Source organism: Typha latifolia, chromosome 5 (genome assembly GCF_019914945.1).
Source record: "Typha latifolia isolate L0001 chromosome 5, TyphaL0001v2, whole genome shotgun sequence".
NCBI classification, from domain to species: Eukaryota; Viridiplantae; Streptophyta; class Magnoliopsida; order Poales; family Typhaceae; genus Typha; species Typha latifolia.
In genome coordinates, this window is record NC_133090.1 from 13,023,463 (window position 1) to 13,046,792 (window position 23,330).

Sequence of the window (23,330 nt, forward strand, 5' to 3'; positions counted from 1 at the left end):
ATATCTTCGTCTCGTAGTCCGTACGTATGCTGAATTTCGCAAAAAGAAAGGGGGTAAACTGTAATATACAAGTACACGTAGGAAAAATATTTATAGACTTTGATATATTAAAATTAGAAATAAGTGAATATAGGCAGCCAGAGCCAGCAATTCGTCGGATCCTACACGTTGGGCACGTGACTTACACCATTGCACGTTTATAACGTTTTCTTTCAATATATAGAAAGAATCAAAGGCTAAATCTTTTTCGTAGGTAAAAATCAGAAGATTCCAACTAGCTTGTTACTATTAAGTAGATTACAAGCGTGATGCATGAAGTTCACATTAGTTCCACAATTTGGAAAAACATCATGTAAACTTTTAAAGTTCCCTTTAGTTCCAAACGAAAGCAATTATAATAATATTCTACAATGATCAATTAAAGCAAAGAAAAATAAATAAATAAATAAAAATTAAATCGAAAAGACTAGCTGCCTTGACAGATGCTATTGTAGTTACAATGGTGAAAGAGTGGCGACGACAATGAGGTGGGGGAGAGGGAGGCGGGGATATTGGCACGATAGTAAAGGAGGATAGTTGGAATGGGTGGAGAGAGGAGGGAGAGTAAGGAGGTTGGAAATGACGAAGAAGGTAGAGGAGTTAAATAGTGGGACAACTAGAATTAGAGAAGACCGGAAGAAGGGAGAAAAGAAACCTTAGCCACTCTAAGAGAGGGGAGAGGGGAGAGGGGGAAAATGCTCACGACGGAAAGCTTTCCTAGAGAAGAGTAGGGGAGTGTTAGAAACCTTAGTAAAGCTTGGACCGGACCAACCGCTTTAAAGAAAATAAGACGGTAACTTTCTAATTGTAAAGTTAATCTAGAGAAGCTTTTACCGATTAAACCAAACTCTAATCTTTTACCAGATAATATTTTAGAAGATTTCACAAAGTTAAGACAATGAAAAACACACTTGACATTAGAAATATGTTTTTCTTATTGATCAAACGTGAGGTACAAAGACATACTAATCACACAAAAATTAAAGAGGAGTGCCCATTAAGAGTAAAATGAACACCATTATTCAACAAGAGGCACATCTCAATCTGCAAAGCTGGCTCACTTAACATCTTAACATTCCCATGTCATGCCAAAACCTTTCAACATCTATATCTGACCGTCAACAAGTATCAAGTGCCATCTTGAAACATTATCAAGTATGAAATCAAGGGACAAAAACCTAAAAAAGTCTTTCCCTTTTATCTTATTTTGATTTAATTTGCCTGTATTAAGTGTTAGCAGTGTACGCCATTTGATACATGTTTTTCATTTCTGAACAAAATATACCACTAGTACAACTAACTTTCTGTTACCACCACCACCACCACCCCCCAACTGTTCATTTTATTGATCTTATGGTCATAAAAAGTACAAAGAAATATTTTAGCTTCCACAGCCCTGCTCCAATAGATAGTTTGAAGGCTCTGTACAGATAAGCCTCTGATCCAGAATCACATGTTACCTTTAATAAGAATACATTTTGTTGGATTGGTAGGTGGGGCTTGTAAAATGAATCAACTTCTATCTATACAACATATCATGCTTGCAAGGCATCACCACTGTCTTCTACTTCTTGAGAGGAGTTTTGCAAGTTTTCTTGATGTTGTTGTAAATACTCTCTGCTATTCATCTCTGTTAACCTGAGACAAGATTTAAAAAAAAAAAACCACATACAGCTTCCTAATGAGAACCAGAAAAAAGGAATTGCACCAAAATTTTCTCTATCTGATGCAAAACTCCATAAAATGCATCGTAAGTTTCTGAAAGGAGAGTGCTTAAGAGAAAGGCAGATAGGTTCCACCAGGACGGGACACTTCCATCTTTCTCTTCAATATAAACTGTATATTTGATAGAAGAGATATACCTACTAATTGTGCGGTCCTTGGCGAATCCTAGCTCATTGTCAACACAAAGTTCAAGATCATCTCTTCTTTGTGAACGTGAGGACGATCTAGGAGAAATCTTTTGGGCGTCAGACACTGTCAAAATCTTTTCAAATAATTCAATAGGAGATGCTTCAGCTGTACATAACAATCTGGCCTTGTTCTCATACATCACCTGTGAAAAGATACTCATTTGCATGTAAAAGTTTGTCAACAGCAGGTGCATCATCAAACTAGTAATGTCTTTTACGAGTAAGTCTACGGATTTGCAAATTATCTAGAAAGAATAGTGAGGATCTGCAATGCAACCCATCATAACATATGTATGATCATAAATAAATCTCAAAATGTAGTCCAAGATTCAGTACTTGTAAGAAAAAGAGGGTGCTTTAAAATGCAAGATGAGTTGGTCTTACAGCCCCAGCTTGCCAGCATATCAGCCACATCAGGTAATACAGAACAATGGAGATAATCATACCAGTGGTGTATCTTCTTAAAAAGGGAGACTCTTATTGACTTAAATTCTATCTTACTTAGATAAACGAGTGTATCAAATGCAGTAGAACTGTAGAAAAGCATTGGCACTAGAAAACATTCAAAACAGTCCTCGCAATTAATACCTCAGGAATATGATTAGCTAGCCTAAGCTTGTTTTGTCAGTATATCAACCATAGACCTAAAAACTCTAGAGGCATAGTATGATCTTCCACTTGCAGAAGGAAGTGAGTGAATGCGTAATATTTCTCTCAAAGTTTTCTGGCAAAAATGTAGGTTAAATAGAAAAACATCATTATTCATCCATCAGGCAGAAATGATGGATATCCAAGGGACATGAGAACTGAATTCAATTGGAAGTACTGACATGTTGAATCTTAATCATCAGTTTAGTGATATGATCTGTCAATAGGTATATGTTTATCATCTATAGAGATACATGAAATGTACAGTAAAAAGCCATGATCACTTTATCTATAGTAAGCATCCTATATCATAGACTATATATATATATGATTGAGGCCATTATTTGCATTATAGTTAAGACTTGTCGCATGCACCCTAGTGGCAAAAGAACTAGTCATGAAAATGCTCTTTTCAGGAGCAGGATAGGATTATGTGCATCTTACCCATCCCAAACCCTGCAATTCTGAGGGTCTCATGCAATAGGATGCCATTACATGACATACAAAAGTAAGCATAAGTGCATGACAACTAAAAAGACTATTCTCATTAATCATATAAACAAACATGACTTGGATATGACAGATCACAAGCTATCTTTATAGTGTATAGAGATTGAGACGCACATCAACCAGTGTGACAAACCGGTAAGCTGCAGTTCTGTTGTGGATCCCAAACTTTGGCACACCTTCCAGTGCCAGCGTGTGGAATTTTTCTGCACAAAGATTATAATGTCAATTACGCAGAGCAACTTTATACAATTGACGAAATACAGCAGCAGATGTCTTGGTGTCTTAAGACAATGACTTCATGTTCTTGATGCACAAAATAGAAAACTCACTGAACAATCCAAAGTAGTCCGCTGCACCCAAAGGTCTGTTACAGAGATCTTCAAAAGTAAAAAATGCACATCCATTTGCCCCCAGTGGAATCTAAACAATAGACAAATTTATTAACTTACGCAATGCAAATAATTTTGTCTTACAAAAATAATGTCATTTAATAACTTAATTCTACACGACCTGCAAATGTCGCCCCATAACAACTTCTACAACTTGAGAGCCAGGTACTGTCACACCTATTAATTGATGAAATTTCTGCTTAAGAAACCCATTGCATTGCTTCCCAACAAAATAGAAACCTTGCTGAGCCTGCATTACAATCAATCAAAAATTGTTGGCACAAGCTAATAGTGCAAAATTTTACCAACCATAAGCACACTAACTTGTATGAGAGAACAATGAACTTACTGAACCCATTCTTCGATAGTCAGTGGAAGAACCGATTGCATGAACTACGCACCTTTCCTGCATTTGCTTTTGCGTTAAATTCTAGCAACCAAAAGAGGCTACATAAAATCAGGGATAACCAGAAAAGGTCCAGTACCTTCAAGGTTTCAATAAAAGGTAAAAATAGGTCCCTTTGTAAACCACCTTCATAGAGCTGATCTGGAGCACGATTTGAAGTGGAGACTAGAACCTACATGTATGTGCATGAAGAAGAACAAAAAGAAAATATTATTCCAGATTGCACAACTTAATGGAATAGATAATTGGTAAAATGGAAAGAGTACTACTACATACAATGCCTTTGCTGAATAGATGTCGAAATAGCCGGTTCAAAATCAAAGCATCAGCAACATCAGTTACCTATATATGTATTTATTTCCATCAATTAATGCACCAAATCAACAATATCAAGAGTTAATCACACAAAGCATATCGAAATAAAGACCTACCCTTGTCAACGTTACGTACCATAAACTCATCAAGACATAACAAAATGGACTCATCTGCAATCTCTCCTGCAACAACTTCGAGTGGATCTGCCACACCTTTGTGCATCTACATTACCAATGTGTGGGGCAAGAATGCGCATGGAACATATTAGAGATTTTAAAAGTAGGGATTTCTTTCTTAAAGGATCAAAGAACATGTACATACCTAACAATGATAATAATACCAAAGAAAAATTAATGTTGAAAAAATATTATACCTGAAGGCGACTATGTACATTCAACATAAAATCATGAAAATGTATTCGTTTTCTCCTCCAATTAGATGGCCTGCAAAAATTGATGGTCAGTGACCAAATGATAAGAAAGGAGCAAAAAGTCAAGTATATCATGTTGTGAAATTTTATGATTTAGAAGCAGGCTTATTCCAATGCTCATGTTTAAGAAACATTATGGAACAACTTTGTACTATTTCCTGAACTCAAATAGCACAAACCTATGGCACCAAGTTTATATTCTGCATCCTTTTGGCGAGATGTGCCAAATACAGAAGGAAGAATACATTTACTTCTTATCAAGCATATATTGCTCAAATCATGGCTTGTCAGCCGTTCATGCATGTTATTCAGTCTAGAACAGTTATATTACAAATTGTTAGAAAACCAGTTGACAAAAAAGCTGAAGCCATTAGATAACGGATCAATAATCATGTCTTTAGTACACTGAATATTCAAGGACTATCAGTGCCACATGTCAGCCCCCTTTACACTGAATATTCAAGGACTATATCAGTGCCACATCTCTTGACGTTATTCTGACCTCCTCTGATTCTTCAGTGGGTGAGAGCACAAAACTCAGATTTAAAATTCACTAGATTTTCTCTTAAATTGATACCTGCTGCATTTAAAACTTCTATATACGTCAACTCTGGTATTCTTCAAACATAATCTTTCTTTATTCTGTCCTTCCAAAAGCTTTGAACCATTCATCCAAATTCCTCATCTTTGATCTTCTTTTTGTAGATTACTAAGGCTATATCTAATCAAGACTCATTGTTGTTGTTTTATTATTGATTATTGATATATATCATCTGACCCGTTTTACGAATTTATTCCAACTATTAGAATATTCATAAGATTTTAGGTGGAATGGCAATTGTAAGTCTTTCTACTTGAGGTAAAATGAGTCAATGACAGATCAAGAAGCTCTAATAGAAAGATATATGTTATTTTGTGAATTACTAAATGGTAATACTCCCCTCTAGAACCCCGATTTTATCTCTAACCTCCTAGTTGTAAGATAGAAAGGAAAATTTTAAACGATAGTTTTATTATTGCATGAAGAAGGTTTAACAATAGTGTGGTATCCACATCTTGCATAAGAATTTGCTACCTGGAAATTTACCTACTATAGTCTCATCATAAGAAAGTCGACAACATGTAAGGAGTGTTACAGTCATGGAGTGAATCATAGAATTCATGATATAGGTATTCAGGAACTATACTTATTATAATAATTTGGAGTTAACCATCTTTAAACATAATAACATAAAGTTGTTGACAAAAATCCAAGGAATAAAACAATATAACAAATAAGGAGACATACAATAAAATAATAAGTAAGAAGATAATACAAGTATCAGAATATGCAAGTCTCTGTACAAAGTAAAATACTAAGAATACCAAATGAATTGAAGAGAGAGAAATCACAAAATATCTTTATGACGCATATATAGCCAAGAAGATTTACTTTCAATAATAATATTCTCATGTAATCTACAAATAACTTGTGCATTTTCTTTTATGTTGAATTGCATATGGACTTCTGGTTTTTCCAGAGACGGGTCATTTCACAGAGATGTATCTTGAAGTGTCAAATTATCAATGCACTCACAATTTCTCGTAAAACAAATCCATGAGCATAGTCTTTCCGGTGCCTACTCCTCCATAAAGATAGAGGCCTTTCACTGGTGAATATGAAGACTGGGGAATGAGACGGGTCCATAGCCACCGGCTCCTGCAAGCAATCAAATAAAAGAAAAGGTATTTAACAAGTAGGCAGGATCAAGGATTTTGGACTCCAGTTGCTTGAAACATACCAATAGACTACCCTGCCAGTAAATACTATGATGAACGACTTACCTCCCAGCTTTCTTAGATGCTTTATATCTATCCATCTGGCAGCTATCCTCATTCTCAACAAGTTGTTCGTAGAGTCTTTGTAGTAACAGAATGGTATCAACCTGAATTTATCATTAAAAATACAAAAAGACTAAGAAACAGGTGATATCTAAATAAGGATAGGCAAGCAACAAAAAAGAAAAAACTTGGTTTGAACCTTAACAGCCCAGACCTGGAAATTGTCGCCATTGACAAGGTCTCCCAATGCAATTCTCCTCTCATACTCCATCAATGGACCAGTTCTTCCAATATCCAGATCCACTAAGATTTACCAAGAAACAACATTTCAAACAAATGAATCCAACTCTTTAAACCTATTGTTAACAGTAACCACTGAGGAGTGCACCAACTTTACAGATACTGTTTAAATCATCTAAACCAAAAAAGATGAAACACACTAAATTGGAACTTACATAAGGGCAGAGTGTGAAAAGCTCATTACGAGCTATTCAACTCACTAAATAACTTCAGGTAAAAAGAAAAACTGAAAAAGGGTTGCAAAGAAGAAACCTCCAGTGGAATCATTTGCTGCGGAGGTGGCCAGAGTCCTCAAGAGGGCCACAGTCCGATCCATACATCTATTGATTTGTCTATCGCGAAATGGATTGTTCAGCAAACAAGCAACTGGATTTCGCAAAATCATGGATTTTTCCCTTTTCCCTAACCCATTCAAGAAAATCTCTTGTCCACGTATCCAGGATATATGCCGAACTTGCTTAAGACCTCGAGCCAACGATTGCATCTTCGTCTCTCAATAAATTGAGTTACCTCACGAGAGTTACTAAACCTGCGTTTATAGCAAGGAATCAGAATCTTCAAACTCATGGATCAGAAGCCTTCATGGCATTATCCTAGCATTTAAATACCAAGTAGCATTTTTAAATGAGGCCCACTTGTGGCAATTTCTGTCATCGGAAAAGTATAGAAGATGCCAAAGTGAATCCGCTCCTTTTGATCAAATCATTGTAACTTATAATTCCAGAATCACATCAATGAAGTAAATAGAAAACGAAATGAATCGAGACCAATTAAAATATTTTCTTAAAAGACCAATCAGAAATACAAAAAGTAGAAAAAGTTTCAATACTCATCATTTCAAAACAAAGAATAACTTTAAAAAAAATCGTTGTTTCTGCAACAAACTCTCGCAATCAACCAAAATAAGTTGCACCAATGGAGCTGGGAGATACGCACGAAGCCATTAAAACCCGAAAAACCAAAAGCTTTAGAGAAAAATCGTATGTTCATACCAAAAATTCAAAAATAACAGAGTTCATAACAAAAATCAAATCTTTCCCTTCCGATTTAAAGCTCAAATTATCATTAGAACCATCATATCTCAATCAATTTCAGCAAAGCAGAACAAATCATTATAAAACACAAAAAAGGACAGGAATATACGTACCAGAATCGAATCAAATTCCAGTCAACCAACCCACCAGCCAGCTCTAAAAGGACTCCTCGACGATATATATTTTTAAAGTAATCCGAAGTAAGCTTGAATTCCTCCTACCTATCGGAGATCAAGTGCCCCAAGTCCGAGGCCGAGGAGGAAGACGAGGCATGGGGATTAACGCGCGCGAAACGGAACCCGGGGAGAATCGGAACGCGTTCCGTTTCCCTCTCCGTGTCTCCGTCTCCGAGGAGGAACCGATCGGGAGAGGAGACCTTTTCGTTAAAGTACGATAAGGATAGGGAGAGAGAGAGGAAAGACCCTGTGCATCCCTCGACGCAGGAATCTTCTCCTACCGGCCGTATTGGCACTGCCAAGTACACGGGTACTACATTCCTGCATATCGAGAATATAGACGATCCGGTCTTCTGGGGATGACAGGAGGGGTCCACCACGGGCTGTCGCCGCGTGTCACGGTGTCAGAGGTTGGGATGCCAGCGCTGTTACCGAGGACGAGGAGATTAGAAACAGAAGCGAGATGAGACGGACGCTTGACATAATTAGCCTTATAATTTTTCTCATGCCTACAGATTATGAATGCTGGATATCAAACTGATAGGATTCAAATTGGGAAATTTTGAGTCAAACTTTAATTGCACAGATAAGAAGGGATAAGGACAAAAGTCATATGCCCAAGAAGTGTGAGTCACCATCAGGGCTGAAAGAGAATTCACTATCCTTATCCTCATCGATGATAATAATTAACTTGTTTCATTTCTTATGAATCTAACTAATGTTATTATAATGGATTAGTCGTATGGTAATCGGGTCAGCGGATCCATATCAACACTAACCAAACCCGTTCCAAACAACGAAGAAACGAAACCACGGGCACGATACGTTGGGCGAGATTCCCTGGAATCCCAATCCACGTGCTGCTTTTGTTCCGCTCCTTCGCTACTATTTTGTATCCATCGGATAACTACAATTCTCCGCGAGTCATCCAACTCTGCTATTGCTCTGGGGAATCTGATACTACCCTTCCTATCATTCTAAACCTCTATTCCAGTAAATTAATTATCCAAATTTTTTTTAAATGAAATTGAAAGCATTCTCATCTACAAATATGCCTCCAACTAGCTAATTCCAACCTTTCACCCAGAAAACAATAAGAAAATAAGCTAACTTATATCTATTATAGTTAGAAAATTAAAATCTTTTATAATATTTTGTGACTATGATGTCGTAGTGTGTATAAATACATAGAATTTTGAAACATAAAAGAAATATTAAAAGAATTCCCCGTCACTTTTTATACGTTGCATTTCACTTGTACAAAATGAAACAAAATATTTAACATTATTTATATTATAAGATATTCTACCAATACTTTTACCTTATTATTATCTCACTTTTTTTTGTATATTATATTTTTACCTCTTCTCTCGTTGTTATTATTTACTCTATCAAGTTGTATCTATAGTTATAAAAGTGATGATCGTAAGAGCGAATTGCTTTAATAAAATATAACCTATTATTCTAAATAATTTAAAAACTCGATTATTCTTAGGATTTTTATTTTGGGTACATCGGTGGTACTTATTACTGCAGTTCTGGCTATCCCTGAATCCGACACGATTTTCTCTTTCACCTCTTCTTCCCCTCTCTCAGACACAAATCGAATCCATGGCAAGATGCGATGACGACCGCCCGATCAGTTCTCCAGCCGCGGTGGCTCCGCCGCCGCCGAAAACGAAGTGCGGTGGTGAGCGACTCCTCTCCTTCGTCCTCCAATCCCTCGTCATGGCGGTGGCGCTCGCCCTCTTCTTCCTCTTCGCCGGCGTGGCCGCCCTCGTCCTCCTACACCTCTGCGTCGCCGGAAGGGCCCTACGACGACGGCGCTTATCCGGTGACGACGTAGGCGAGCCCTTTCCGGGCCTCTCGCCGGATGAGATCCGAGATCTCCCCTGCTTCGAGTACGATTCCCCAGGCTGCGCGCCGCATCCGCCGCCGCCGGACTGCGCCGTGTGTCTGGAAGGGTTCCGCGAAATGGAGCTGTGCCGTGCCCTGGCGCGATGCGGCCACGTGTTCCACGCCGCCTGTGTCGACCGCTGGCTGGTGAGGTCGCCCAAGTGTCCGATCTGCCGCGCAGGGGTGGCGGAGGTGGAAAAGATTTGATCTCTGTTGGTCTCTCTCTCTCTCTCTCTCATTTAAGATTTTTGGGTCTTTATTTGCATGTACAAAGTTTATCCTTCCTTTTTTTCCCACGAAGGAATCAAGCAATATACTTTGCTTTTTCTTCCCCTCACCCCTCTAGTTTGTAGTACTCCTGAGGTGGGAAACAAGAACATGATGATGAAATCTAAATCTTTATGGTAAAAGATGCTTCTTTTTGGTTAAATCTTTTCTTTTGGTTAAATTTTAGGATTTCTTTTCTCCCTGAAAGAATACATAAAGTAGTTAGGCTCAAGTGGAACTGTTAAATTGCAGGTAATGGACAAAGTGATGAATTGGAGAGATTTCTTTGTGTATGTTTAATCTTATTCAATGGAGAAGTGGCCCCTATGTATCTGCCTCACTGTTTTCAATAGGTGGCATTGTAGCTTGGCAATCCAAGACTCATTCCTAGATGTCTTTTATCTGGTAAGCTCTCCTATGTGGTCATAGATGAGACTCTGCAACATTCTATTGCCATGCAAAGTTGCAATCATCATAGTGACTAAGTACCCAGTTATTCACAAAGAATCATCTAAAATTGCTAGAAATTCCTTTGCTCCAGATGTCTTCGGTGGCCTACATGAGTTCTTTATACCACTGGTATCTATGTTTGTGTCCTCTTTAGTCTGCAAAAGTGATATGGATGCCCTTGTGCACATCTTGATTTTAGAAAGCAATAACTCCTCACTGTTTCACTGCAGAGATTTGATTCAAAACCATGTGGGTAATGTATTCGCAATTTTATATGCTATCACTGCATACCCAACTTGTCATTAATACAATCTTGTCTTCTCCTATCCATCTAGTAACTGAGCTATCTCACATTGTTTATTTCAGCTATACTGATTTCTGGTGTGCTTTAATCTGTCCATAACTCTGGCCCACAAAGCATGGGTTCCTTATAGCTATCCTATAAAATTTAGAACTTGCAAAATCCTATGTCTGGATAAGTTAGAAAATATCTGACATAAAAGGCAAACAAAAGTCAAGAATTAAGATTGTGGACTGTCATAAAATTTGTTCTCAGTTGATTATTGTTACCACACTAGAAGAAAAGAATCAGAAAAGTGAAACCAAGATTGTAATTTATAGCTATGATTAAAAGAATCAACTCTTGGAATCGAAAGAAGGGTGGAGAAGCAAGCAATAGTGTCTACCTGTTCAGGCTTTTATGTATCTAAGATCTCTTCATTCTTCTTTTTTGCTCAATTATCTGTTCTGGAAAGCTACTAAAAAAACTATGCAGATGCATGTCAGAAGAAATCCACTGTCAGAGAGTATCATATCTCAGTCCTGCATTTTGTTGGGTTTCATTTATTGGTTGGCTGATGGGAAACCACAGGATTGTATTCTATCAAAGTATCTCGTTATGGTGATGTTATCTAGATCAATTTATAATTGGATATGGGAGAAAAGGTTGGTGGAGCTTGGAACTTGTGATCTGCTTTAATGGGTTTGCAGTCATTTCCTTGGTGGGTGAAGCTCCATTTCTTTAAAATCTCAGCCGTAAGAGTTGTACTTATCAAGTGTTTGGATCCTTTCAAGCAGTTGTTATCAGCTCTTGTAGGAAAAAGTAAAATCCTTTTCTGAGGTATTGTAACATTGCAGGCAACCAACTCAAATTTGTGGCAGCTATGCTTTAGAGAGAGGCCAAATGAGACCTGCAACTCTTTAAAAAAGAGGGAGAGAGAGGGGCAACAGGAAAAAACTTGCTCAAATCAAACTCTGAGATGCAGTAGAGAGTGATCCTCTGCAGCCTGAATGCAGGGCTTACTACACCTTGATACTTGGCAATCCTTGATTGAGTGTCAAATTGTGTACAGAATAAAAGAAGTTTCAACCAAGAAATTAATTTCTGCATCTAGGACTGCAGCAGGCGTGCTGCCTCCATCCATGGCCTGTTTGGTTATTATATTTTGAGAGAGTTGGGCTACTGTCTAATGTATATCTAGCTCTTAAGCTCATAAATAATAATAATAATAATAATTAAATTTAGTAGAGTTGGTATGTAGATTTTTTTAAGAAGGCCGATCAAAATACTAAGTAAGTATTATAGAGAAAATTATTTGGCGGTTTGGTAACTTGGCTTAACGGCTCAACTTGGTTGATAATTTAACAATACAGTTAAATGAGAGGAGTAGCTTAGCAACACCGTGACTTAATATTTTAATTGGGTTTAGTTTGACACATAGACTAGGTAGCTTAGTATATTAATTAAAACTTAATAAAGCTTATGTATTCCTATATTTAGATAAGGTTTTTCTTTTGTCCAACTTATATATAGTAAATGTGCTCTTGAAAAAAAAATTATTCCTAGAATCAACGAGATCATAGAGTCAATCTCAATTCTAAATAATTGTGATAAAAAAAATATTTAATAATTTAACTCAACGGCTCGACTTGACTGATAACTTAACAATAAAATAGCCTGAAAGATTGCATATAAGGAGGGTTGACCCTGCGGTCTTGATCGTATAATTATTTTTTGTAAAATTGGTAATTACACTAAGGAGCTCGCACACCAGTACATTAGAGAGAGAGATAGAGAGAGAGAGAGAGAGAGAGAGAGAGAGAGAGTTTGACACCAATACAGAACAATTGGTGATTATACCCCAATTAAAATGTGTCAAATGGTTCAATGGATGATTTGATTTCAAAAGGAAATATAGCACTAGACTAATTTTCTCCTGCAGTATATACAGATTTCGTGAACCAAATCAAATGCCTGGAGACAACCAATTAAAGCAGCAGTGCCAGTAATACATAGAACACCAGAGTATCTTAAAAAATTAAATCAAGGCCTTCATGAAAACGATCCATCAGACCCCAAGAAAGTAGAAACACTTCAATTGTGTTATACCTGAAGAACTCGCATGACAATTCCATGGAAAACCAAAACTGCTTCTGACATTTGGTAAACCGAGGTCTTAAATCTCGCAAGTACATTTTCCAGAAGCAGAAAATAAAGAAGGTTTTATCTTAAACGAGAAATTACAGAACAGGGGAAAAATTAACTCTCTTAAAGGTCAATAACATGTGAGTGCTTGCGGTATCCATCAGTCTATCAGCTTATCCTCTACCCTGTAAAGAAAAATCAGCCACAAACTTAATTGATGCTTATGTTGATTTGCATGGTAGCGCATAAGGCCATGTTGCAGAAACAGCTGAGCCAAATCAAGTGCATTGAAATTAAGAGAAGAGTAGTATGAATAAATTTGCACTGTAATATGTGCTTCTTTGTGGATGATCAGTTCTCATCAAATACACAACTAGCTACTCAGAACTTTATCATGTAAAGAGATAAGTACATAATACGCTATTCAAAATTGAAAAGTTTTCAGCATAACAATTTGCAGAAACAACAGAAAGGCACCGCAGCATCACAATATATAAATAACCTCTGAAGTGACAAGTAAGAAAATATAGTAGAGGCCTGAGAAATGCGACAATCACAAATAGCATAATCATGAAACAGTCTCATCATGCTAAAGTTTTAACAAAAAAATTATTTCAAGTTAAGAAACTCATCAATATGTATCATTAAGAGCTAATATGTGTTCCTTTGTACTCAACAATGACGAATCCACAAGACAGTGCCTGAATTAATTAGAATCCTATCTACAAGGTCCAAAGGAGTTCTTCAATTAGTTTCCATGTGGGAAAACAGGGATTAGATTTTCAATCAAAGGAAAAGCATGTCCTTCAACCTATCTTAGATCTAACTTATCTTTCATTTCATACTCATGCAAGCATAAGACAACACTCTTGACCTCCTAATATAAATAAGAGCAGGGAAGATAACAAGAATTTTGTGCAGAAAACTATATTCATCTTGGTCAAATGGACTAAAGAGATTAAAGATAAATGAAATCTTCTGTATATGTAAACTGTAAATTAACTAATTTTATCACCATCTTCTAATTTAAGTTCATTTCTAGTTTCATGATTTATTTCTTTTGTCCATAAGATATCTGCTTTTAATAAATGATACACCACTAACATCTTAACCCTGTTCATCAATTACTTCCTCTATCTTCAACCTTATTTTCTATATTTTTTATTTCTTGAGAACCCAAATGATATTTTCATCTACTCTTCATCCTTTCTAAGCATTAGGACGACTTCATCACAATTCTCTACATGTCTAGGTCCTTCCATTTCTACTATCTCCATTCTCGGGGGGAAAAATATATTTCTTCTGAGTTCTTTCCCAGTCCCATGGGCAACTAGGTATGTGGGTTTCCAACAAGTACTAAAATGACAATGGGTTCACTACTGCAATAAGATCATAGAACCACAAGTAGGGCGAAACTTCCTAAGAGGAACTTTTGGTCGACCTTTCTCCTCTTTATGAAAACCAAATCATCAACTAAGCTATGTGAGAAAGTGGAACTTAGACGAAAAGTTAAACAACACTAGGAAGCAAAAGGATCGTCCACATCCCTGCATCAGTCTAAATAAGTATAAGTGTTGGTAATCAAAGCTAGAATCTTTCAGCCTTTTCAATCAAACCAACAAGTAATCATGTCAACAGCACCCAAAAAAAAAGAAGACAATTTAACTGCTGATAATAGCAAACCTTCCTCAAATTGGGATACACAGATCAACTTCTTAGCGAACCAAAAACATAAAAGCCGACTACTTTACCCAAGAACAGGGTCAGAAAAGCAATCACAACAAGGGTCTCCTCACCTAACCCGAGCCGACGATGATGTTGTTGATCGGGATGAAGATTAGCTTCACAAAGAAGCCGACAAATCCCATCACCACGAACCCAATCGCTGTGCGGAACGCCACCTTCGTGAACTCTATCACCACATCAATTTCTCAGATCCAATGATCATCGAACAGATCTACAGGAAAAGGGGCAAGAAGGAGGAGAGATCAAAGGCTAAACCTTTACGGTCGGGCTTGTGGCACCTCTTGACGAGGCGGATACTGTCCTTGGCGAAATCCCGCACGGGATCGACGGCGGAATCGATGGCGTCCATCTCGATAACGGCGAAGAGAAACAGAGGAGGGAGCGACTCAAAGCGAGTTATCCTAATTCGTGATTCGTCAAAATTATACTTTGACCCCTCAACTTTAAAGTACTAAGACTGAGTGAGTATTATAATTACTAAACAAACCCTCGTTATTTTCCATTACAATCTAAACCCCCCAGCTATTAAAACTCTTCATATAATATTCCGAATTATAAGAACAAATATGAATTTCGAATTTCTTAGTGGCATTGTACGTAAAGATTCTTTTGACAAAAATATTTTTCACATAAATGATAAGTAGGACTTGAATCGGATTTAAATTTAATTGGATAATATATTAAATTTAGATTCCACACAAATAACTACTATATTATAAAAAATAATTATTATAATTTATTCGAAAACAATAAGACATATGCTAACGAGTTTTGACACTAAATTATAATAATTTAATAGCTAAAAGTGAGAGCACATCATCTTATTAAGTAAATATGATAGTAGTAAGAACGATACTTTTAAGCATACGTTTCGCCAATCTGTTTTCAAAAGAATAAGGTTAATTTAAAAAAAAAAGAGAGCTAATATCAGTATAAATTATTATGTTATTTAGTTAAATACTAATATAAAAAATAATTATTATATTTTATATAATATATTTTTGTTAAGATCTATATCCGAGTTAGTCAGATTGAAATGGATTCGATATCGGATAATTTGGATCCGGTTACACCGCTCGCTTATTTATTACACGATAAAATGGAGTTTCAAAATAAGTTTCCTATAGAAACTTGTTATCCAAATAGGTTCGTTAGGACAACCATTCCTGGTTATATAAGATGAAGAGAAAACGCCCAGCCGACGAACTTTGGGAGTCCGCTCGCTGATCGGCAAATTCCGAGCCCTCTCTCGCTCCCAGTCCCACCCCCCATTTCCCACGGTACCTCTCTCTCTCTCTCTCCCTAGGGCTTGTTAGATTTGTCTCTAGGATTTTTGTCTGATCCTGGGTTTCTCCGAGGGTTTTTGCGAAGTATAGTGCGAGAATTTGGAAGATTAAATTAGTGCTCTTCAATCTTTGCGAAATGAGCCATCGGTATAGTTTTTGATATCTCGATGATAAATTCTATTACATGCGAACCAAATCTTCGCTCGTCTTTCAATAAAACCAGCAATGTTGTAGGGCTCGTCTTTCAATAAATTCTGTTACAGGGCAAGGCTCCATTGCTGGTTTTGGATCCTAGGCAGGTTTTGGGCTCTATTTTCCCTTAACCTTTTCGTAGAATTTTGATGGTAGAAATTAGATTTCCTTTCAGTTTCTCAGTACATCTTCCCTTTCTCGACTCCATATAGCGAGGAGCTCGTACAATGGGATGGCCCTTATAAAGTGTAATTCCAACAGACCCAATGTTGTAGGGCTATATGTTCAACTGTTGATGACTTGATATATGGTTTTGTTACTGAGTGCAAGATAACCATTTTGTGATTGATGGATCCGTTTGCACTCATGATGGAAGGGATTTTGGTTAACCTAATGCTCTAGGCATGCTAAGAGATGCTTGTATAATCTTCTGGAACATTTTTGTTTGGTATTTTTGCACCTGTTTGGCTGCTAATGTTATTTTCTTTAACCTGCCGAATTATTTGCTCTTCCATAACTTGCTATAGGAATGTCAAACAATAGAGCGAGATGGACCCCTCCTATGGAGAAATATTTGGTTGATTTACTTCTTGAGTACAATCTTCCATGTTATCGAGGGCAAAATGGGTGGACAAAAGATGGTTGGAATAAGATTGTGGCTGATTTAAATAGAAAGTTTCCTGCAGCGAAGTTAACCAAGGCTCAAATTAAAGATCGTCAAGACACGATGAAAAAAGAATATAAGCTAATTAGAAGTGTTAAAGCAAAAAGAGGCATGTCGTGGGATCATAAGAGATTTATGTTAATTGCAAGTGAAGATCTATGGGAATCATTCATTATGGTTAGTTCCTACATTCAAATATTATTGAAAGGAGACTTTCTCTTGTAAGATTCACTTCTTTCACTTATTTTAATGAGGTTTATTTCTTAACAGACTAATCCTAAACTAAGAAAGTGGCAAAGGTCATCGTTCATCCACTATGATGCATTTGCTAAGTTATATGAAGGTATTGGGTTAATTGGTTATAGTTAGCATTAACATCAGTACCATATGATATTATACTAAACTCCCTTTTTTCTTTTTCTTTTTTGGACACAGATAATACTGCAGACGACCAAAGGAATTCCACATCTATCAGATGTAGTGATGTGGATATAACTGGTAGTGAAGAAGAACAAGATGATATACCAGCTAACTCGCTTCTGCAAGATTTTCCCATTTTGGGGGAGTCTTCATCTCACCAAGAGACACCAAATGATGTTTCAGTTGATATTCTAGATGACCAGTGTACAGATCCACCTCACACCCGTCGGCATCGGCTTCTTCATCCAAAACCACAACCACGATCACATCCGCGAAGATGCTCAGACAGTAATGAGCCTACTCCTTCAGCTTCTCCTTTTGAAATGAGTGGAAAGAATAGGTCTAGCTGTGATATAATTGCTGAAATGTTTGAGGACTATATGAAGTCTAAATTCCAGAATAATACAGTTCAAAAGGATAAGCAAGTACTATCACCGTATGAAGATTCATACCCACTACCGAAGTGTATAAGGATGATGACAAGGATGGTGGAGTTATCAGATGATGAAAAGATAACTGCCACTGATCTCTTCTTAGAGCTAAGCAATCGACAAATATTTTTATCCCTAGATGATAATCTTCGAGTTAAATGGCTGAGACGCAAGTTGGAGCAGCGTGCATAGTTTATCTCCTTTTTTCTCTTGCTTCGTGATAGTTCTGTAAGTTATTTAAGTTGTTTGTAATGTACCAGCTGAAACCAAGGTATGAGCTTATGTCTCATTGTGCTGATGATATAGTAGACAATTGATGCTATCCATTATAGTAGTTGGACTTGCTTGAAGAAAGTTTGAGTGTTAAGACTATTATCTTATATGTGCTTTTATATGTCAAGAAAACAAGTCAGTAGTCTAACTGGTAATATGTAATTATGTATACTATTTCTGGCCAACATGTATAACTTTCACATCTGTTTCCATCTGCCATAAATTTTGCAGCTAGTTGTTGGTTTCTTCTTCTCTTATCTATTTCGTGTTGATCAGTTAATTTGTTGAGTCTTGAGTCTAGTCATCGTAAAAGTTCGAAATAACATTGTGAAATAGAACTTGTATTCACTCTTATTATACTTTCCAACCTGTTTGGAATCATCAAATCGGTGGAATTTAATTGATTTGGATATCTAGTTTCACTAAATTCCTATTATTTCAACCGACTTAAGTAGATTTACATGAATTTCATTTCAGTTTCGTTATTTTCCAAATGGTGAAATCCATTTCCAAATAAAATCAATTGAATACTCTCCAAAGGAAATCAATTAAATTCTATATATAATTGATTTCAAACATACCCTGCATATTTATGCATCCAATTAATAGCATATATGTCTTGAAGCTTTGTATCTCAAGAGTGTTCTCATGTTTGAATTCCAATTGATTTAACTTATGTATATAATCTCTGCCGGTGTTTATAAGGTCCTCCTCAACCTGAAACAACTTGTTGATTGAAGTCATTTTAATCATTGAGATCCTTGAAGGTTTGAGGTTTAAGAAGTTATGTAAAAAGCCCTAAACATGATAAACGACCTTTTTGTTTGGTACTATTCATTTTAATCGGATCCGGATTCGTTTAGAGATCCGATAATCTCTGCCATCTCCACCGCTGCTTATATCGCCCACAAGGGGAGAGAGGGTCTGAGTGAGAGAAATGGCGTCGACGGCGGCGGTACCGTTCTGGAGGGCTGCAGGGATGACGTATATAACGTACTCCAACATCTGCGCTTCGCTCATGCGGTCCTGCCTCAAGGAGCCCTACAAAGCAGAGGCGATCTCTCGGGAGAAGGTCCACTTCGCCCTCTCCAAGTGGTCGGGCGGCAAGCCCGAGAAGCCCGGTACGCCCTTTCCTTCTTACCTGCCAAGCTTTGATCCGTTCGTATTTGATGTCCTCAAGATTCGACGATTGATCATTCTTACTAGATCGGCTACACTTGAATCGCCTAGATAATCAAGTGTGTGGTCTTCAGAGATCGGATGTTTCAGAGTTTTCGAAAAGATCGTAGTTCTGGTGATGATTGATTGGAGATTAATCTAAGGTTTGGTTCGAGAGCCTGCTCGGATGATCTGAGACTTCAAGTGAAGATTCAATCTTTTTTTTTTTAAAGAAAAATTATAGACCTAAGAAGGGAGAGATCGGAATAAATTACGGATTTTGAGGTTAGATCATGAGCTTACTTAACTCTTATCGTTTCAAGGTTAATGCAGGAAATAGCATAAGATCATATAATAAACATCACTAACATGGAAAAAAAAGGGGCACATTATATTTCTTGAATCCGTTTCTACTTTATCATCATTAATTATTTGTTTCTGAGATGCCAATTGGCGTAGAGAAGATCACGTCGTGGAAACGGCAAAAAAATTTCTTAGGATGATTAAGTGGTTACATCCTCTCCTCTGTTTAGGAACTTTATGCTATCGAAGGATAAAGGAGATAGATACTTTTATTCATTAAAAGGGATGAACAGAGAAACTTAATCTTGGAGTCTCCTTTGTGAAATCATTTTGTATGTTTTAGAAACTTCGGATACCACAATCAGTATTTAATTGCGGTAGATGGCACAGTTATATATTTGTTATTCAATATGGCCTACAATTGTAAGCTTAGATTAATTTGCTCCAAAATGTGTTGTTTTAGTTTGACTTCAGTTTCACCCTCAGTTATCTTGCCTTGTTTAGAGGATCACAGTATAAGGATCTTTGAACGAGGAATGTAGTTAGTCCAACAAATTTGACTTGTCTAATGAGTTCCTCGCCAAAGGATGTCTCAGGATTTCTAAGGATTCAAGCTCATATATGGATTTTACAAAGTCGTGAGGACTGGCGCTAACCATGATGTGAACTTAGGATCACATTTTGCACTTTGAGAGAACATCCTTGAAAACTTCAGGCCACAGTATTGATTATTTACCTTAAGAAAGCACGCCAAGTCTTATAATAAGATCTCAGAGCTTATTGAAGTCAAAACAGATTTATTTTTGCAGTGGCCCCTTTTTCTCTTCGGACCTGTAATGGTTTCATGCATGAGGGGTAGATATTAAATTTGGTCATATGAATCACTTGGGAACTGGGATACAATCTTGATCTAGTGATCAGGTCTCTCAGCTTCACTAATGGTTCTATTCTTTTTGCATAAACATCTCAATATTCAGAGAATCATTTCAACTGAATTGCTGAATTTTATGGTGGGGTTTCTCTTACTGTCAAAACCTATAGGAAACCTACTACTAGTATACCATTATAACATATATCAAACAGCTAAGGTTTGCATGCCAAGAACTAAGCTTTTCTTCTATGAATTTTGATAAAGATTCATTATAATATGCAGCTTGGGTCGTTTTTAACAATAATACTTGCCGAGGACCAGTTGTGCAGGATCATTCCCTATGCTACATGTCATCTGTGTCATTAGAAAAAGACTTCATATAGATTTGCTGAAGCATCTTTTATGACAAATTGCAACCCGCAACTAAGTGCTTGTCTTATGCTTTATGTACATTTGATTTTCTCTTAATGAGGAGAGATACTATTGCGACCTATGTTCAATTGTCATCTCTTAGTTTCTTAGGGAGAAAATATGTTCGACCGTTGATATAAAATCTGTGCAATTCCCTTGTGGATAGGATGAGTGTGCAATCTAAAATTTTCTTCTTTCACTCTCTTAAATATCAGCCATCCGCTCTGATTCGCTTGAAGGATGAGAAACTGGTGCACAAGGAGGAGCGTTGTCTTTGCAGCTTTTGCTTTTTCCAAGTAAGTTGACATGCATTTTGGCCGAAGCCTTCCCATGGACGATAAAATGGGTGTTACTTGGTGAGATATTTCACATACATCTCAGCATCCAAAAATAAAATCTCTTGCTGGCGTTCAGACAATACAGAGCAAAGTACTCTTCAGTTTATTCCTTTTAGATTTTGGGGGAGTTTGGCTTTGTGAAATTAAATTATTTTTTTCCCGTTTGTTACTTTTTATGTTATGCTTTCAACCAGCTAGCTTTAATAATAGAAGAAGCTTCGCTGCTATCTTGCACTCGTTATGCTTGGCATATGTACCATGGGTTGTTTTGTTGGACTAAGGAGCCCGTTACAGGAATATGGCATTGTTACCTTTGCATTTCAGTGACATGATTGAATGTAATACTGTGAACTAATTGTCGACGTGCTGTGAGCTATTAGTAGTATTACCGTGTGGCTGGACGATTATTAGTAGTAATACTAAACTAAAATTTTAGGATAATTTCTTTTTCACATAAATCACTTTCGAGTTTTTTGGTTCAGCAAATTTCAACGAGACATAAGTCATCAATAAAATAGCAAAATTCACATAGAACCGTGAATCTACCACTAAGTTAACTCACTATGCGCTATCAGCAATGATGCATTGACCCCCCACGACCATATACTAGCGCCACGTCAATTATGAAAGTGTGGACCCCAGGCACTGCAGAAGTAAATAAAACCCGAAGGTGCCACGTCAATCGACAACATTGCCTTGGGGGTCATAGCAAATCATAGCAGGTTGCATGACTAAATGAAAGATGCTGCGACTATCAGCATGTAATCTTTGAACGGAGATAAATACATCAATTAAGTACTAAGCCCCAACGTTGCCTTGGGAGTCATAGCAAATCACCAGCTTGCATGTCTAAATGAAATATGATAGGGCTATCAGCATGTAATCTTTGAACAGACATCAATTAAGTACTAAACTATCTATACACTTGTAAAATATTAAAACTTTTTTATTCTGATGCAGTAACTACAACTTAACTTCTGGTTAATTTATAAATTCTCTCCCAATTTACTCCATGCAACTTTTTTAAAAAATTAATATAATAATAATTTAGAATTATTATTTTGCTCCTAAATTAGACAACACATATTAATAATTAAGAGTATTTTCACCATGTAATCTAAAATGTCACCAAATCTCAATGCAAACTCATTATCCTTTATTACATTAATACCAACTTTATATCACAACAAATATAATTACTATTTCTTAAAGAGCTTATATGATGCAGCCAGTGCCACTATAGTTTTCGTCAAGCCAGATAACTGGTTCCAAATCAATCAGCAATTTAATATTTATCTTTCCTAAAATCCTTCCTCTTGAGCATTTCCTGTTAATAAGGTGGTGACATAAGGATGGTCACAACATCTACCTATTAATCAAGCAAGACAGCGCTTCAGGAACAAGTGTCCAAGTTAAGTCAGCCTAAGCATCACATACACTTTTATGATTATTCCTTACATGGGGTTTGCACCCGAGAAGAAAAATCCTTCAAATACTAGAGGTCTGATATAACCAAACAGAAGACAGAAGGATTTTAATTGTCTACTTCAAGACTTTTTAAGTGCCATTTATCACAACTAGAAACTGACTACTTGAAGAGTAACACCGAACTCAAAACCCAAGTTATATTTTGCAACCTTTGAATATCAAATCATACCTGAAACCCATCTGCATCAAAGGAGAGCATCAAAATTTAAGACATACTGAAGCATCTATGCTCTGAATGCTTGAAACTCACATCTCTTGAAGTACTCCATCTGTAAAACAAATTCCGGATAAAAAATAACTCCCAAATATTTCGAATTTGGCTTTATCCTTAGCCTGGAGGTGAAAACATATTGTCAGTTTCATGCCAAGTGAAAGCATGGATGGATGGATGGATGGATGGATGGATGGATGGATGGATGGATGGATTGGATGGATGACTGGCGAGTATAAATTCATGACAATGTTCCAAGCTCTCCCAATGAATATGCCATGACATGACATGAGTCTGGTGGCATTGGCTTTCAGATTAAATGACATATTGGATGGTTAGATGTTGCTCTCACAGTAGGATTTAAGGCTGATGCAACATGGCCAGGTTCCCAGAATGCAGTCCAATATTCATCTTCCAGTATTAGAGAGGTAACTTAAAAGAAACTCTCAACAAAGCTGATGATGTCAATGCATTTCTAAAAGTTCATAATTGCCAAGTCAAACTGCACAAAGATAGTAA

The 23,330-nt window shown here is 36.9% G+C and overlaps 4 protein-coding genes and 2 long non-coding RNA genes across 6 annotated transcripts; 3 read left to right on the top strand and 3 right to left on the bottom strand.

Moving 5' to 3' along the window:
- Positions 1–1,288: 1,288 nt before the first annotated feature.
- Positions 1,289–8,253, bottom strand: LOC140789960 (uncharacterized). The gene is made up of 15 exons (XM_073139888.1): positions 7,919–8,253; positions 7,024–7,300; positions 6,686–6,774; positions 6,475–6,575; positions 6,227–6,349; positions 4,594–4,663; positions 4,356–4,442; positions 4,182–4,247; positions 3,985–4,077; positions 3,849–3,905; positions 3,621–3,749; positions 3,440–3,530; positions 3,225–3,313; positions 1,902–2,095; positions 1,289–1,677 (listed from the first exon to the last, which is right to left on the bottom strand). The coding sequence occupies exons 2-15, from the start codon at positions 7,253–7,255 to the stop codon at positions 1,575–1,577; spliced, it is 1,524 nt and encodes a 507-aa protein (XP_072995989.1). The 5' UTR covers positions 7,256–7,300; positions 7,919–8,253; the 3' UTR covers positions 1,289–1,574.
- Positions 8,254–9,510: 1,257 nt separating this feature from the next.
- Positions 9,511–10,957, top strand: LOC140788202 (RING-H2 finger protein ATL56-like). Its single transcript, XM_073137367.1, has 2 exons — positions 9,511–10,093; positions 10,397–10,957. Exon 1 carries the CDS (start codon positions 9,593–9,595, stop codon positions 10,082–10,084), a length of 492 nt encoding a protein of 163 aa, XP_072993468.1. The 5' UTR covers positions 9,511–9,592; the 3' UTR covers positions 10,085–10,093; positions 10,397–10,957.
- A 1,947-nt stretch (positions 10,958–12,904) lies between these two features.
- LOC140789895 (protein transport protein Sec61 subunit gamma-like) lies at positions 12,905–15,199 on the bottom strand. The gene is made up of 3 exons (XM_073139790.1): positions 15,021–15,199; positions 14,816–14,931; positions 12,905–13,204 (listed from the first exon to the last, which is right to left on the bottom strand). Exons 1-2 carry the CDS (start codon positions 15,112–15,114, stop codon positions 14,816–14,818), a joined length of 210 nt encoding a protein of 69 aa, XP_072995891.1. The 5' UTR covers positions 15,115–15,199; the 3' UTR covers positions 12,905–13,204.
- Positions 15,200–15,888: 689 nt separating this feature from the next.
- On the top strand, positions 15,889–18,112 carry LOC140787977 (uncharacterized). The gene is made up of 4 exons (XM_073137037.1): positions 15,889–16,045; positions 16,771–17,084; positions 17,178–17,250; positions 17,343–18,112. Exons 2-4 carry the CDS (start codon positions 16,773–16,775, stop codon positions 17,948–17,950), a joined length of 993 nt encoding a protein of 330 aa, XP_072993138.1. The 5' UTR covers positions 15,889–16,045; positions 16,771–16,772; the 3' UTR covers positions 17,951–18,112.
- Positions 18,113–18,940: 828 nt separating this feature from the next.
- LOC140788290 (uncharacterized) lies at positions 18,941–21,474 on the top strand. The gene is made up of 2 exons (XR_012109000.1): positions 18,941–19,152; positions 20,990–21,474. It is a non-coding gene; the product is annotated as an uncharacterized lncRNA (long non-coding RNA).
- A 1,030-nt stretch (positions 21,475–22,504) lies between these two features.
- LOC140788291 (uncharacterized) lies at positions 22,505–23,218 on the bottom strand. The gene is made up of 2 exons (XR_012109001.1): positions 22,851–23,218; positions 22,505–22,769 (listed from the first exon to the last, which is right to left on the bottom strand). It is a non-coding gene; the product is annotated as an uncharacterized lncRNA (long non-coding RNA).
- Positions 23,219–23,330: the final 112 nt, after the last annotated feature.